This window comes from Acinonyx jubatus, chromosome E1 (genome assembly GCF_027475565.1).
Source record: "Acinonyx jubatus isolate Ajub_Pintada_27869175 chromosome E1, VMU_Ajub_asm_v1.0, whole genome shotgun sequence".
Taxonomy (NCBI): domain Eukaryota; kingdom Metazoa; phylum Chordata; class Mammalia; order Carnivora; family Felidae; genus Acinonyx; species Acinonyx jubatus.
The window spans coordinates 35577468-35593457 of NC_069397.1; the positions used below are offsets into that span (position 1 = coordinate 35577468).

General features: G+C 50.7%; 1 protein-coding gene across 2 annotated transcripts in view; it reads right to left on the reverse strand.

The window, feature by feature from the left end:
• Positions 1-15990, reverse strand: part of IGF2BP1 (insulin like growth factor 2 mRNA binding protein 1) — a 45411-nt gene that overhangs the window by 10931 nt on the left and 18490 nt on the right. For both annotated transcript variants that reach the window (XM_027034004.2, XM_027034003.2), the window contains exons 3-9: positions 8582-8630; positions 7998-8049; positions 5641-5704; positions 3879-4160; positions 2826-2960; positions 2049-2171; positions 628-763 (exon numbers count right to left, since the gene is read on the reverse strand). In XM_027034004.2, coding sequence (XP_026889805.1) covers positions 628-763; positions 2049-2171; positions 2826-2960; positions 3879-4160; positions 5641-5704; positions 7998-8049; positions 8582-8630 — 841 coding nt within the window. The remainder of the gene's footprint in view (positions 1-627; positions 764-2048; positions 2172-2825; positions 2961-3878; positions 4161-5640; positions 5705-7997; positions 8050-8581; positions 8631-15990) is intronic.

Sequence of the window (15990 nt, forward strand, 5' to 3'; positions counted from 1 at the left end):
AAAATAAAATTTAAAAATACGATAAAAATCAGACGATGGGCTCTGCGTTAACAGCGTGGAGCCTACTCGGGATTCTCTGTCTCCCTCTCTATCCCTCTCCCACTCACACGGTCTCTGTCTCTCTCAAAATAAATAAATAAACTTAAGAAAAAAATTTAGGGGCACCTGGGTGGCGCAGTTGGTTGAGCATCCGACTTCGGCTCAGGTCATGATCTTATAGTCCGTGGGTTCGAACCCCACACTGGGCTGTGCCGACAGCTCGGAGCCTGGAGCCTGCTTCGGATTCTGTGACTCCCTCTCTCTCGCTGCCCCTCCTCCCCCTCTCGCGCGCTGTTTCCCTCTCTCTCTCAAAAATAAATAGCAAAAAAATTTTTTTCGATCAGATTAAAATAACGGACCCTTCTCACCGAGCTACACGCCAACACCAATTGTACAGGAAGATCGCGGACCCTGAAGCCCAAGAGGAGACCCGCCCCAGGAATCCGATAAAGAATCTCAATTAATTACACTTGAAAGACTCTGAGGGATGGAGGTCCAAAAGCACGTGGCCTCCCCACCCCACATGGAGACCCCCTTCTGCCGTGGCTCAGGCTCGGAGAGCGGTCAGCAGGGGCACGAGGCACTCACACTCATGGCAGCCACGTCGTTCTCGTAGGCCTCCCGAACTTTCTTCATGATCTCCTGCTCGGCCCTACAGCAGTTCTCAATGGCCCCCTTCACGGTGATGGTCCTCTCGGGGTTGTAGAGGGTGAGGTCCTGCAGCCTGGTGGGAGAGCAGAGCTGAGTCACCTTTCCACACTGACCGGCCGGGGCCAGGAGCGGACCCCGGCTCGTAACTAGCCACAGAAACCGTGTCTGCAGGCTGTTTCACTTTTGGCAAGTAGCTCCTGGTCTCTGGCGTTCGGTCTGGAACCCAGGCCGGGGGCACGGTGCCAGGGAGAGGAAAACACCCCTCCATTTGCAAGGAGTCCACTCAGACAGGTTTTCACCACCGGCAAAACCAGGAAAGGAAGATGCTCAGGACCGGAACGTTCCCCCGTGGTCCAAGGCAATCCACTTCCTGTGCTTCTGGAGCAGAGCAAGTCCATAAGGCACAGCGCTCACCAAAGACCCACCTAATCGAGCTGCTTGGCTTTGTTTCTTGCCAGAGAGGCAAGGCCGCTGCACAGGGAGAGCACACGCTCCGTCCCCGTTCAGAATAGGACCTAGGTCGGGCCCCTTCTCAGCCTGGCAGGTAGGTCTGAAACCCCGAGGCCCTGGCTCCTGGCCGCAGGCTCTCTGAGACGCGGGCCGGAGGGCTGAAGGGAGGCACTCCCACACCACCAGCCCTCACGGAGAGAAATGCTCTCTGCCACTTCGCTGACTACCCCTCAATAGGCAGAAACCGCATCCAACTTGAGGGGCCAAGTACTGAGGCTCAATAATGAAATACTGCTGACCCTGAGCCCCTGGGGCATCCCACTCATAAAGAGGCGCCTGGGAGGCTTGGTCAGTTGATCGTCCGACTCTGTGACTGGGGCTCAGCCCCACATCAGGCCACATAAGATTCTCCCTCAGGGCGCCTGCGTAGCTCAGTTGGTTTAAGTGTCCGACTCTTGATCTCGGCTCAGGCCATGATCTCAGGGTTCGTGAGTTCGAGCCCTCTGTGCTGACAGCACAGAGCCCGCTTGGGATCCTCTCTCCCTCTCTGCCCCTCACCTGCTCGGTCTCTCTTTCAAAAACAGATAAACATTACAAAAAATACTCTCGGGGCGCCTGAGTGACTCAGTCAGGTAAGCGTCCGGCTTCGGCTCAGGTCACGAACTCGCGGTTCGTGGATTCGAGCCCCGCGTCGGGCTCTGTGCTGATGCCTCGGAGCCCGGAGCCTGCTTCGGATTCTGTGTCTCCCTCTCTCTCTCTCTGCCCCTGCCCCGCCCATCCTGTCTTTCTCAAAAAAAAAAAAAAAAAAAACCAAACCTTAAACAATTTCAAACAAAAATCTCTGCCCCTCTTCCCTGCTCGTGCTCTAAAAGTCTTTTGATAAATAAAGAGGCAAATGAGAGCCTTACGAAGAGATGGTGATTTTCGTCTCGGTGTCCTGCTCCACTTTCTTCAGGTTGCGCCCTTCCTTGCCAATAAGCCGCCCCACAAAGTTATTATGGGCCAGGATCTTCAGGGGAACCTCGTCGGCCCTTGGGAAGAAGTGAGGGGTAAGAGTTCCTTAAATGGCAGGCCACGCTCAGACTCGATCATCCTGCCACCACAGACGTGGGGTTTCCAGGACAAAGAACGCGACAGAGTTACATTTTAAAAGATGCGAGAACCAGCACAGCGGTGGCTGCTGAGGGCTACGGAAATGTGGGAGTGGGGCTGGGCTGCCAAGGGGAAGAAGGACAACCAGAGCGATGGCTATGCTCATTACAGAAGTGGGGCGATGGCTTCGCAGGTGTATGCCTGTTAAACTCATCCAACCGTATACCGGGTCGTCACGGACTACCGAATTCCAGGCAATTAAAAAAGAAAAAAAAAAAAAAAAGAATGAGGTGGGTCTAGGATTACTGATCCACGTTAAGTGCAACAGCCAACTGTAGAACACGTTCATCAGGACCCTATTTGTGCTACAACGTACGTGTGCACACATACACCTGTGCACCGCACGTCGATGTACAAACACCCGTGAGTTCACGGTATCGCTAAGAGGATACGTACAGGGTGTTCCTTGTGGGAAAGAGAACCTCGTTTCCCAGTTTACGTCTTATTTATCGCCATTCTTGCTAACAGTTCATAGCTGGGGTGGGGGAAGTGGCAATCCTCCCGTTACAAGACACGCCGGGCGAAAGCCTTACGTTTTGGTGTCCTTCGCTTCCTTATGCATAATCTCCAAGATCATCTTACACGCAGAGGAGCAGCCCTCGGGGGTTGAGTGGACACTGATGGCCTTCTCCGCAGCGCCTGCGTTCTCCTTCCTGTGCACGTCGATCCTGAGGACCACAAGGTCAAAGACAGTTAGGCGTCCCTGGTGAAACCCGGGGCCGTCTTCACACTCCCGGCCACCTTTCCTCAACCGAAGGTACAGAAGGGGCCCTTGGAACGCGTCCAAGTGAAGAATGGGAGGGGCAGAGAAAGGGCCAGGGAAACCCGGCCAGCCTGCCGCTCCGGATTGTGTCTCAACCAGGAGGTGGGGAGGGACAACGGTGGCATCTGGGGTGGGAACACGGGGTTGGCAGACGTCAGCCCACAGCTCTAAAGCTGTACTTCTCCCTTAAATTCTGGATCCCGCCCCGCGTACAACTATAAAGGGAAGGCGCGCTGTCCCAGATTAAAAGTAAATACTAAAGGATGCCTTCGCGATAAGGACACGACGTGACCCGTTCTTTTCCAGAGTACGCTGATCAGCCATAAAGATTAGAGAAGAGGGGTCAACTATACGCGTCTGGAAAAAAAAATTTTTTTATAAAAGGGATTAGAGGAGCAGCCGCGGTGGATATGGGGCAGGATCATGACCTGTTACTGAGGGCCGACTCTGGCCAGGCTGTCCAGCCCTCCGGCCACCAACAGGCAGTACTGAAACCACAGAACACCAAGGAGGGGCTGACTCACAAAGACTAGGTTTGCCCGATGAGACTTTCCTACAAGAAATTACAGAACCCCTCTAAGGTCTGTGCGGCCCAGACGCTGCCACCAAATGGCCCGTCCCAGGCCTTTTCAACCACCCCCCCCCGCAACCCCTACCGGCCCCTGCCTTCCTAGGAGGCCGTGACTGGAAGCAGCGACCCCCGAACGAACACAGAGAAAAGGGAACACATTCCAGGTGACATTTCCTAAGAGGTCAATACTGAGGCTCCTCGGTGTGCTTCCCGGAGGCACCCGACCTCCATCTCCCAGCAGCCAAGACTCACTTGGACTGGGTCTGTTTCGTGATGTTTCGGATGGTGGCCCCCTCCTTGCCAATGATGGCACCCACATACTGGGTGGGCACCAGGAGCCGCAGGGGTATGTCCACTTGCTGCTGCTTGGCCGGGGCCCCCGCCGCCACAGGGGAGCCCTGGCGGGGCTGACCCCGAGAGCCAAAGCCTCCTCGGCGCCCGTTCTCAGGACCCTGTGCTATCTGCTCGTCGGGAATGTAGGAGACCTTTAAGGCGTGGTTCTCCAGCTGGTGGCCATTCAGCTTCATGATGGCTCTGGGGACAGAGGGAGAATCTACCGGTCACACCAATCCATGCCAGTCACAGCAAATGCCCTCCGCGTGTAAAGCACGCTGGGTTCCAAACTGGAACCCGCTAAAAGCCAGGGAGATGACCACGTGCCCCCCCCCCCCTTCCAACCTCCACCTCAGAGAACGTTCCAGTCTAAATGGCTGATGACATCGAAGGGAAACCGACGTAGGTGGTTTCCATCGGGCTCATGAATTTCAGCCACATAATAATTTCAATCATAAGACTCACGTGAGAATCGCAGGTCGTGATGGTGAATAAATGTTAACAGATAAAAAGAGGATGACACAAGAGGCTTGTTTTTGCACCTGCTGAGTCTGGCACCTCCCATGTTTGAGGAAACCGTACGAAAAAAAAGAGAGAGAGAGAGAGAGAGAGCCACGGTGCCCTGCTTACCACTTGGAAGCAGGAGTTTAAGTGCATCTGGAAATGTCTGCAAACCTGGGGTGTTCTTCACCCCTGTGCAGGAAGACGTGCTCCGTCAAGTCCCACACTGGCTGATGCAGGTTAGAAATATCAACATAGCAACAACAGCCAGAGGAGAGTGTTGCCGTGACGTTCAAAGCCAGGCTAAGGACCATACACTGGCCACAAGGGGCAGTAGGGACTTCCAGAAAATTCTGAGCCATCTGAGCCGATGAGCCAGCCAAAAGGAAAATGGGGGCAGGACGCCTGGCTGGCTCAGTCGCCAGAGTATGCTAACGCTTGATCTCGAGGTCATGAGGTCAAGCCCCTCGCTGGGAGGAGAGATTACATAAAAATAAATACGCTTTCATAAAAAATAAATAAAGAAGACAGTGGTTATCTGAGGAAGTAGTGGGACTTTACGACGTTAACACTAGGTTGGAGGGCACCGCAAAGATAAAGGTGGCCTGCCGCAGGAACAAGAAAGCCACCAAAAGCAAACGGGTCAGATATAAATGAGTACATGCACAAAATGTACAAACTCTGTCAGCACCAGTGGGTGAGAAGTGTAATTGCTCAGCCCAAGGGCTTAAGGAGCTAGAAATCGTGGGTGTGACGGGACAAAAAGGATCCTGCAAAAGGCATAAACTGGGCTCATGGCATCGCCGCAATAAAATGTCTGCCCCCGCCACATCAGAAGATGAACAAATCCCTTTTGTAGAGCTCGCAGTTCCTCCCGACTACCACTAGATGGAGCCATCAACACAGCAAAGGCCCTCTGCAGTTGCAGGGTATACCTTTCCTGGGAGGTCTTTGGGTCCGTTCCCTTCCATGTGTTTGCTATCGATCCCTGAGTTTCTGAGTTTCTGTACCTCTGAGATCCCTGAACCAACAGACAAGAGTCTGGGATTGGCTATCACCATAACCGAACCGAAGGAGTAACTCCCGCCTGCCGGGACCCCAACCCTGTGGAAGCAGGGGTACCTGGCTCCCAATACCCCACAAAAGACCCTCCCTGCCCCCCACTTTCCGGCCCACTCACTGCCTGGTCTGTTCCCGGTTGGAATAGGTGACATTCACCACTGCCGTCTCACTCTCGGTGTTCACTGGGGGAGCAAAACAGAGGCCAAGGTTAGAGCCGAGATCTGGAGATGCCATCGATAAACCCCAAGTATTAAAAGCTCATCTTTCCAGGTTATGAGAAGTTACATGTGTTATGAGAAGTAAAGAGCTGAATGATAAGGCAAAATACTTCCCCTAATTTAGGCCCCTCTCACCAGAACTGGAAAATTGAAATTAACCTTTTTTGCATTTTCCTTTCTGTGTCTTCCTTTGATTGTCCCCTACCCAGGCCCTCAGAATCTGGGCAATAAAAGGGTGTGATCAACACATCAGCAGTTAGGCGGCAGGAAAACACAGACACACACACACACACACACACACACACACACACACACACACCTGGCTTGGGATACAAATTTATTCTTGGGAAGTTAAACTAGTTAAAACTCCACACACACAGAGATTGGCAAGCCAATGTCCTGACGAGGCATTCCAAAGATCTTAACAGGGAAACACACATGCAATCTACCATGACTTCATGGCACATGCCATTAATCCCATCAACGTCCTAGGCTCTCATCATGAAACCCCTTGGTCTTCATTTGATTACCATATACTCTTTCCTATGGGAGACTGGGCTGGACGTTAGAATTCCAGGCGATCTGGGGACATACTTCTCATTTTAAATTAATAAAATTAACCTGTCTCGTGCACCACTGTCTTTTGATTTGGGGTCTCCTGGGCCTGCTCAGCCCTGGGGTGGAGGACACTTGACAGAAACCACGCCTCTCTCCCAACCATGCTGAGGATGAGTCAGTGGGCCACAAATCCTTAGTGCAGACCACTCTTTAACCCCTCTGGCCTTCCTCCACAGAGCTCTCCCACCACAGGGGTGAGGGAGATTCTCCAAGAATCATCGTCTTTCCAGTTAAACTGACACACAGTCATGAACGAAACCAACGAAAGTTCTGCCTTCCCAGAGCGTACATTCCAGCTGGCACAGACATCAGTAAGCACGATAAGCAAATTCTACGGGAGCATCACAGATTGATCAAGGCCATGGAGAAATGTAAACCAGGGTAAAGGAAGCGGTGGTGAGGGGTAACAATCTTAAATGCGGTGGACAGAAAGGAAAATTGACCCTGGAAGACTCTGCTGTCCAGCAAAACCAAACATTTCCCACTCTCTTCTCTCCTCCAGGTAGCAGGCATCCCCTCCTGATACTGTTCCTCGTGCCATCGCTCCCTGGTGAGCCCCACACAGGTTTAAACTCATGTGGGCTACTGCCGGGCTGCCCGGTGAGGCTCACGATGTGCTCCCAAGCCAGGGCTCTGTCTTGCCGTTTGTCCAGGAATAACTCCGTCATTAGTCTCACGCATGAGCACTACCGGGCAATGGTTATCAGTGTGCCCGGTCGTGTCCTGGCAAATATTTATGATAAAAGGGCAAGCTACAGGATCAGAGCAGGAGATCCTGTTTGATGGGCCTTGACCTTGGTACAGGCACATATTTCCATCTAGAGTGATTTCTAGCTCGTACCTTTCCATAGAGACTTGAGAGGAAATTTTAAATCTTCACGAGCTGATGATGCACATTCCTTGAAGACTACAAACTCAAATAGTACAAGCTTTTCTAGTGGCCAAGCTCTACCATTATATGTCCAACCAAAATCACTCCACATTTTAGCTCATTTCTTCTGAAACTTATTTATAATCTTAAACAATGGAGAATCCTCAGAAATCGTAGCCAAATGTGCTCTGACCTAGACCGCTTTCTTATTATTTCTGCTGTGGGCCCACTCTTGAAAGACTATGCCTCCCCATCACTATGTGCCAAGTAATAAATCCTCGGCTTTTTGGGTTTTTTTTTAATTATTATTATTGACCCAAGACGTGCACCTGACAATCAGAGCTTCTAAAAAGAGACCACCAGTTGACGGACGAGTCCAGCCAAACACAAAGAATCACGAAGCTTTTAAAGGAAAAGGGCTGAAGACATACTCAGGCCGAGCGCCCAATTTCCATTCTTAAACTACGGCTTTTAAAACAGCGGGACCCCATTCTACTGTGCTTGATCCCTATGGGGCCTAGGGACACCATGCTGGAAATGAGCCACCTTGCTCACTCACAGGAGAAACCCGTCCCAGAGATAAACGGCCCAGTCCAAGCTAGGTGAACATGCCCACAGCCCCCGTGTGGTGTATCTCCCTCCATGCCATATTCTGCCTGTCTTCTCTCGGTACACCAGGTAGATGTGGTCACAGAAAAGGAAGCAAAGAAGATCCCCCCCCCAACTCCTACCCTCCTTCCCCGCCACCCACCCCCTCTGCACTCTTACCTTGCTCACAATTCTCCACTGTACCATATTGGGCCAGCAGGCTATCCAGCACCTAGGAGCACAGAGAAGGGAGGAAGGCTACTCTGGGCATCCCAGGAACTGAGACAAAGCCAGCCCCGGACACCCCTCACCCCAAAGCACAGTGGCACAGGCCGAGCCTTAGATGAGGATTGAATACTACCCGTTCGGCTTACCCTTTCCGGGGTATCGATACTAGCAGTGACCTTTCGGGGTATCTTTACAGAAATGTGCTTGAGCACAAAAAAGCATTTAAGGGCCGTTTTGGAAGTGGACTTGGGCCGCCAGGGTCCCTGAGTCAATTTCTGCCATCATTAAGTTTGGGGCCCGAGGAACATCCTACCCACCTCCATAACGCCTCTCACCACAGGGCCAAGCCCAAAGGGCTAACACTGGTAGTCCTAGGCTGAGGATGAGATCCAAGCAACCTTCCTTGGCACTAGCAGCCCTGGCCTACCCCCAGGCCACCAGGGAACCTCCCCAGTCGTCTCTACCAACTCAGACTGACCAGGACTTCCCTTCCAGTCTCCGCTACCCCACCCACTGAGTCTCCCCCAATCACTTACTTCCCAACGAAGCTGGGGTGGGATATTTCGAATCTGGATTTTCCGACTCCTGAAATTAGAAGGAACAGGATTAGTGACGGCTCCGGATGCTTCAGGAGCCTCTGACCTCGCGGTGTTTAATCCCTGCCTCCGTCTTTAGCTCCCTCCCTTCTGTTCAACACCAAAGTCTGAGAATCCAAGAATGATAACCTTTGGGGATACAGAATTGGTGCAGGGGTGCCTCACTCTAGAGAGTAAATTATCAGTGTTACCACAGATGGGAAACCTGAAATCAGATGCCCTAAGCATCAGGGCCGCGGAATTCCCTAAAACTCACATCTGCTGTGTCTATCCCTCTACTGAGGTGTCACTGATCCTTTTCTCCAGTAAGCGTCTTTTACCTCCCACTACGTTTCAGGCACTTGGAATACAAAGCTGTTACAGAAAACATCAGTCACTGATCTGCTACCTATTTAATTGCTGCCTACTTCGCGCTGGACTTTGCTCTAGATGCTGGGGACCCGGCGATAAACCAAACAAAGTCCCTGGCCTCAAGGTGCTCACCATTTATTAGGGGAGACATACGCGCAGCCAAATTACAGCAGGATAATAGTGCGGTCGTCAAGTGGTTTTTATACAGGTATGGATTTAAATCTGTATTCCACTTTTAACAGCACTGTTCTTAAAATTTGACCTCTTTGAGGCTCACTTTCCTTTCTTTGTAAAAGGGGAATAATCCCTATTCACAGGGTTTAAGGTGCTGTTAGGTAATATTAGAGCTTAGCAAAGAGCTTCAAGTACTCAGAAGTGTTGTAACAGAGGCATCTTGGAATGCTCCGGCCAGAATGGCTAACACACAACACATCATCACGACCACTCCTCCTCCCAATGACTACACCCTCTCCTTCCCAGCTTTCAAATACCTCTTAAAAATGTAGTCTCCCCACCACCCCCACCCCGGGCCCCCCACCCCCACCCCCGGCACCTGCAGGAAGGCTTTTTAGGTTCAAAGTTGACTCCCAGGGCAATTAACTGCTCACCACCCAAATCAATGCCCTAATCCCTGGGCTTACAACATTTCAATTGACTTGATCTTCATCGGTCAACTGTCATTTGGTCTTTGCATATATCCTGGATCACAAACTTAGTTCAGGGACAAGGTCCAAGGAAATTCTAACGGCATGAGGGAAAACTGGCCTGGGAAGCAAGAAAATCCAGTTCTAGCCCTTAAATTACCCTGACTGGGTCTTCAACTGACTAAGCCAAGTAAATTTCAGGCCTCACTGCTCCTAACAAGGCCCATGTCGGCTCTTGCCAGGCTGGGGGGGGGGGGGGGGGGGGGCGGGCGGGAGTGTAAACACATGGGAACAAGAGAAAGGATGCTAAGCTCTAACTGAAATGGTTCCCTCTTGGCTCTGTCCTGAGCCAGCTCACTCATGTTTCCATCCCTGTGACCTCAAGTGTCTTCAGCTGCAAAATGGAAACCAAAGGGTCTCTAAGATCCCTTCTAGCTATGCAGCTCTGAGCACGTAAAGTCTTTCTTGATGAAATACACTAAGGAAACCTCTCCCCAGGACGAAATAACTTCAGGGCAAAGGAGGATAGGTGTTGAGAATCTGTGTGTGGCTTTCTCGGTTGATTGGTTCGTGAACCTGACCTAAAGTCAGACAACTATGCAGGACAAAAGAGTAACCGTAAGAAGTAAGTCCAGTTCTGTGGGTCCTCTGTGGATCGCATACCGGACCACCTTCTTCGATTTCGTTCATAGGCAAAAGAGGGAGCCCCACGGTCTCTGCCCCTGCGAGGGATGTCCCATACAGCACTCATTTTGTGCCCAAATGGGCAGAGAAAACTCAAGAACCCTCACAGTGCAAGTCCAACTCTTGGAGGGTTGAGTTTACACCATTCAAAGACTGAGGACACTGATCTAGCCTGATGTCAATGACAGGAGTCACTCAAGCTGAGGGAGGAGGCCCTAACAAACTCTTCTGGATGGAAGAGGTGGGGGCTGCCTGCCTGGGAGTTCAAACCTGCAAGGGCTTAAAGCAACCTCTGTACAGGAGCTCAGTTTGAAGATGGCTCTTTCGAGAGGGTCCCTTAGTGTAATCTCAGGTCAAAAGTCAAAAGTACCCTCCCCCTCCTCCTTCAAACTCCCAGTTTTAGGGGCTTTCTTTTCAGGGTAGGGAAGAGTTGGGGAGGGGATGAGGTGAGGAAATCAAATCTCAGTTTGGGATTTTAATCCATATCCTGAAAGCAATGGCAGTCTGGAATGTCTGGAATGTTCCAGGAGAAGGAGGGGGAGGAGGGCAGGGCCACACAACCAATGAAAGAAAAGACCTCCTGGCAGCCCCCTCCCACCCCCAATAGGCAGGGACTCACCCACCCCTCCAGGACATACACACCCAATCCTGGGAAACCATGCCAGGCTCCTTCAGGCCTCCAAACCTCCTTTCAGCAAAGCCCCCAACCCTGATAAAAGCACAACAGAAGCCACGAAGGCCCTTTGTCTTTTAAGCCCTTGGCCTGCTTTCTATTACTTATGGTGCTACCTAATTTCTTTCAGGCCCAGAGCACATGGGGCAATGTTGGGAACTATACCCAGTACCCCCTTCCCGGGACCCCTGCTTAACTCCCAAACTATGTAGGCCTGATGCACGCTGGGCCGGGGCAGTGTGCCGAGGGCTTGGGAGTCCATGGAAGAAGCTAAGAGCATTTGATAGGGTACTTCCTTGCTCTGTACCTTGGTTTCTTCCTGTGGAAACTGATAAAACTTTTGTGAGGGCTTAAAAGAGACAAGGCGTGTGAATTGGGGCACCTGACTCGGAGGGAGTGCTCAATCCCTATCCAGGTCCTCAGGAGCCTACAGGGGTCCAGACAAGAATGGGAGGAGACCGCCAGGTAGGGCCGACAATGAGCACTCAACGTGATGGTAACCGTTGTAAGTATTCAGGTTGCCGTGCTGAGGAAATCGTGGGAAATACCACTGCCTATAGTCCCACTCCCCCGCCTCCCTTGACAACTAAAGGGTTCTAGTTCGGCCCAGGGACCCACTCCACATTCTAGAGCATCAGCTCCCACTACGGTCGCGCGGTACCTTTACTCTACAGGCAGCAGGGCTCTAGAGTCTGAGCGGAGCCTGGAGGGCCTAAACCCCAACATCGCTTGTTCAGAAAAGGCCAGAGAATGCCTAGAGGTACAAGAACAACCACCCGTCGGTCCACGAAGGAGCTGACAAACCTGTTGAGTGATAGCTCTTGGCAACGAAGGCAATGGTTTCGCCAACCTAATTACTTCCCTGGGTGCCAACACCCTGTGGCTTCTGACCTCTTTGCCTGCCCTGATCTGAAGGCATTGCTTGCCCTGACCATGCCCTGGGGCAGCTCCCAGTACAGAGCAACCACAGGGGATTGATTTCTCTAAGGGGGGTGGGGGAGAGGGGAAGGCCACAGAGCCAAGTGACCATTTCTTTCTAGCGCTGGGAAGATTCCAGGAGAGAACGGAGGGAGAGAGCACCCATTCAACGGCAGTAGGAGCTAAGCAGCAAACCAAGAATTTCAGGAAGTACAGGAGTTGGGTATCAGGAAAGGGATGTGGTTGGGAGTTCTCCCTGGGAAGGAAGCTCTCATCCTTTTCACCTTTTCAGAGAAGTATACACGGGGAAGGAAAACAGGTCAATTAGGGAAGGGCCTAACACTTGAGGAATACTTGAAAGAGTCCAAGCTGAGATTCTGCACTTGCTTAGAAGACTCCCATGACCCATGATGCTGGGGGTCCATGGCTCCCCTTTTAGAGACCAGGGCCCCAAGAACGGGAGATTGATTGAGTATCTTGGCCAAGTCACACAGAGTCAGGCTTTGAACTCAAAACCTGTCTGATTCCAGGCTCGGTGCACTGTCCCCTGAGCTGCTGTTTTTGAAGGAAGAAAAGGAACAAAAAGCCTTTGCCAAAATACAGTCAAAGTTAGGCTGCGAGACAAATTAAAAATATTCGGAATTCATACAACACGGTGAACAATGGGCCTGGCTAAAGTGGGTACTGTTCTCCAATAAATCAGAACATTCCACCCGTAATTTCTTGAGCTTAGTAACTTTCCCTAGCTGCGTATTTCCGTAAGTGGGTGAAGTGATTCTATGGCGTAATTGAACACTGACTAGATATCTGATTACACTATTAAGAACTAATGATTCCTCAAGTTCTCATATTTAAAAAAAGACCGTTACAGATACGTAAGGTGTCTAGAATTTGCTCCAAAATAATCAGCGGATGAAGAAAACACTGATTAGATAGGAGTTGGTAATTTTTTGTTTGTTTATTTACTTAGAGAGAGACAGGAAGAGAGAGAATCAGAAGCAGGCTCTCTGTTGCAAGCGCACGGCCTGATGCGGGGCTCAACCTCACGAACCAGGAGATCATGACCTGAGCTGAAATTGAAGAGGCGGAGGCTTAACTGACTGAGCCCCCCAGGTACCCCATGGGTTGGTAATTTTTAAAGCAAGGTGATGGGTACACGGGAGATTACATTATCCTTTCTACTTTTTTTTATTTGTTTCCCATCATTAAAATTTTTTAAATTACTCTAGATCACCCAGCTTTTTTTTTTAATGTTTATTTATTTTTGGGACAGAGAGAGACAGAGCACGAACGGGGCAGGAGTAGAGAGAGGGGGAGACACACAATCTGAAGCAGGCTCCAGGCTCCAAGCTGTCAGCACAGAGCCCGACACGGGACTCAAACTCATGAGCCGTGAGATCATGACCTGAGCCAAAGTCGGATACTTAACCGACTGAGCCACCCAGGCGCCCCATAGCTCACCCAGTTTTAAAGTCACAGCAGGTTCTAAATGAATGCATCTAACAAATGAGGTTTTCCAGTTGGTGTTGTATTAGCAAGAATGCGAGCCTTGGCGGTGAGCCTGCAGAGGACAGAATGGGGGCTCCCTGCAGGGCAGAATGCACCCTAGGTATAAGGAAGAACTCCAAGTCTCCTGGAGAAAAGCTGAAAACTGCCCCAGGGAGTGTTGGATTCTTCTTTCCGCCCCCATAGCCACAGGGGAAGGTGCCATCTTCAGTCAAGCAGATGACCTCACCCCTCTCTAGGAGGGGTTCCTTTAAACCAGGGTGGGGTCAACCAGTGGAAGGTGGGGGGAGGGAAGCAGCAACAGGTTTTGGAAATCTTGTCAAGCTCTGGGCCCCTTATCAAAAGTCAAACCTGGACTTTCATCTTTGCAGAGAACCAGGATTAAACTGGGATTTCCAGATTAGATCCTGCACCTCTACGCCTCCCGCTGGCTGTGATTTTCTGACTAACAGGCTATGTGGCCTTGGGCAAGTCAAACCTTCAACTCCCTGGACCTCAGTTTCTCACATCTGGGAAACAAGGATTAGGATTAGCCTTTTACCGAGTCTTGTGTTCCCCAGACAGGGATCAAGTCGGTCCACCTGTAGGAAAAGGCTTTCTTAATCAGAGGAATTTTCTGGGCCCTGATGGTCTTAGGTTAAGTGGTTCTTAAGATGCCCCTCTGCCTTTTTTGAGACTTGGTTTCCATTAGCAGTGTGAGAAAAGGTAAGAACACTCTACACCAGAAAAACGCCAACAGTTTGCACACAATTTCAAGATTTCAGGAGCTAATGAAAACTTCGGAATCCATCCGTTATGTCCCAAATTAAGACATCCTCCCACACATCTACGCATTTAACTCTTCCCAATGACGTCCAAGTCTTCATTCGAGCCTACAGGTTATCTTCTCAAAGAGCTGGGAAGAAACTAACCCAAGGCAATTAGAAAATAAGCTTGGCCGGGGATGGGGCTCGAGTTATCACGTGCACGTTGGAAAAGAGCAAAGATGTTACACACCGGCAGCCGCATCGTGCCTGCTCAATCCTAAGAAGTAGTCAAGAAACTCGCTACCGTGACTTGCCTCAAGGTTTCTGTAGTCCAGCTGCTGTAGTCATTCATTCCATAGATTTTCCTGGCACCTACTAAGCACTGGGCCCGTGCTGTCTACACCACAGTAGCCGCTAGTCACATGTGGCTTTTGAGCAACTGAAATGTGGCTACCGCAACCGGGATCATAATTTTCTTGTCTTCTGTGTTGATACAACTTTAACTTTTCCTCCGTAAAAGTTGTGAAGTCTAAATACAGATCAAACGTTTCCGATGAAACTTACTAGCAACTGAATCAGGACAGGCTCTAAGCGTAAAAAAACATGCACCAGATTCTTTACCACTTGGTACCCCACCCCCCAAGATAAAGACCTCATTATTACATTGATGGCATGCTGCATGAATAATACTTTGAATTTTCCAGGGGCACCCGGGCAGTTCAGTCAGTTAAGCGTCCCCAACTCTTTGATTTCAGCTCAGGTCATGATCTCATGGTTCGTAAGATCAAGGCCCGAGTCGGGCTCTGTGCTGGCAGTGCAGAGCCAGCTTGGGATTCTCTCTCTCAAAAAATAAATAAACGTTAACGATAATAATACTTTGAACTTTTCAATTAATATTAGGATTAATTCTTTTCATTATTTTCACTCTTTTCTGACATGGGTCTTAGAAAATTCCAAAAATCAAAAACAATCTAAGCAAAAAAGAAAGAGAGAGAGAGAGAGAGAGAGAGAGAGAGAAAGAAAGAAAGAAAGGAAGAAAGAAAGAAAGAAAGAAAAAGAAAATTTACTTACGTATGTGGCTCTCACTGCATTTCTACTGCAGGAGGCTGAGAGGTGCTACAGTGCAGAGCTAACATGATGGAAGACAGGCATGCCTTCTGCTCTCATGGAGAAGACAGTCCAGGAGGAGACCCCATTTTGTTGGGGATGGGAGGAGGGAACAGACAGGGTTAACTGGAGAGGAGAGGGCGGCTGTCCACTGGATCCCTTCAGAAGTGGGTGATGCTGTGGACTTCTCTCAACAAGAGAGTCCCCTGTGACTAGTGCTGGAGTACAAGCACCCTCCCGAAGCTGGCTCTCCTCCCAGTTTCTTCCAGCTGGAAGTCACACATAAAAGATGTCCCAAAGTGCCAACCTCTGCCTTTTCCATAAGATCACCACTGACCCCATCCTTCCTCCCCACCCTGCCCCCGAAACCCTGTAGGGTGGAGAGGTGAAGAAAATAATGGTCCAGGAAAGCCTCTGAAGGAGGCGGACCTGGCACGCTCCAGGCATGGCAGTAGCTGAGAAAGGGGGCGGGGTTGGGGGGGAGGAGGAGCTGGCACCGTGCCCAGGGCTCCATGCCAGGCTGATCCAGAGGCAGGGCAGCCAGACAGGCAGGCTGTCGGGTGGGCTGATGGGCAGGGTAGGGGCTGGAAAGGAAAATATTAACCTACTGAAAGGTACAAGACCAGGCAGAGCAGATGCACCACCCAGGTGAATGCCAGGGTGTAGGAGGGGGTACGGGAAGGCAGGGACACCACTGGATGTATCTGTGGTCCTGTGAAC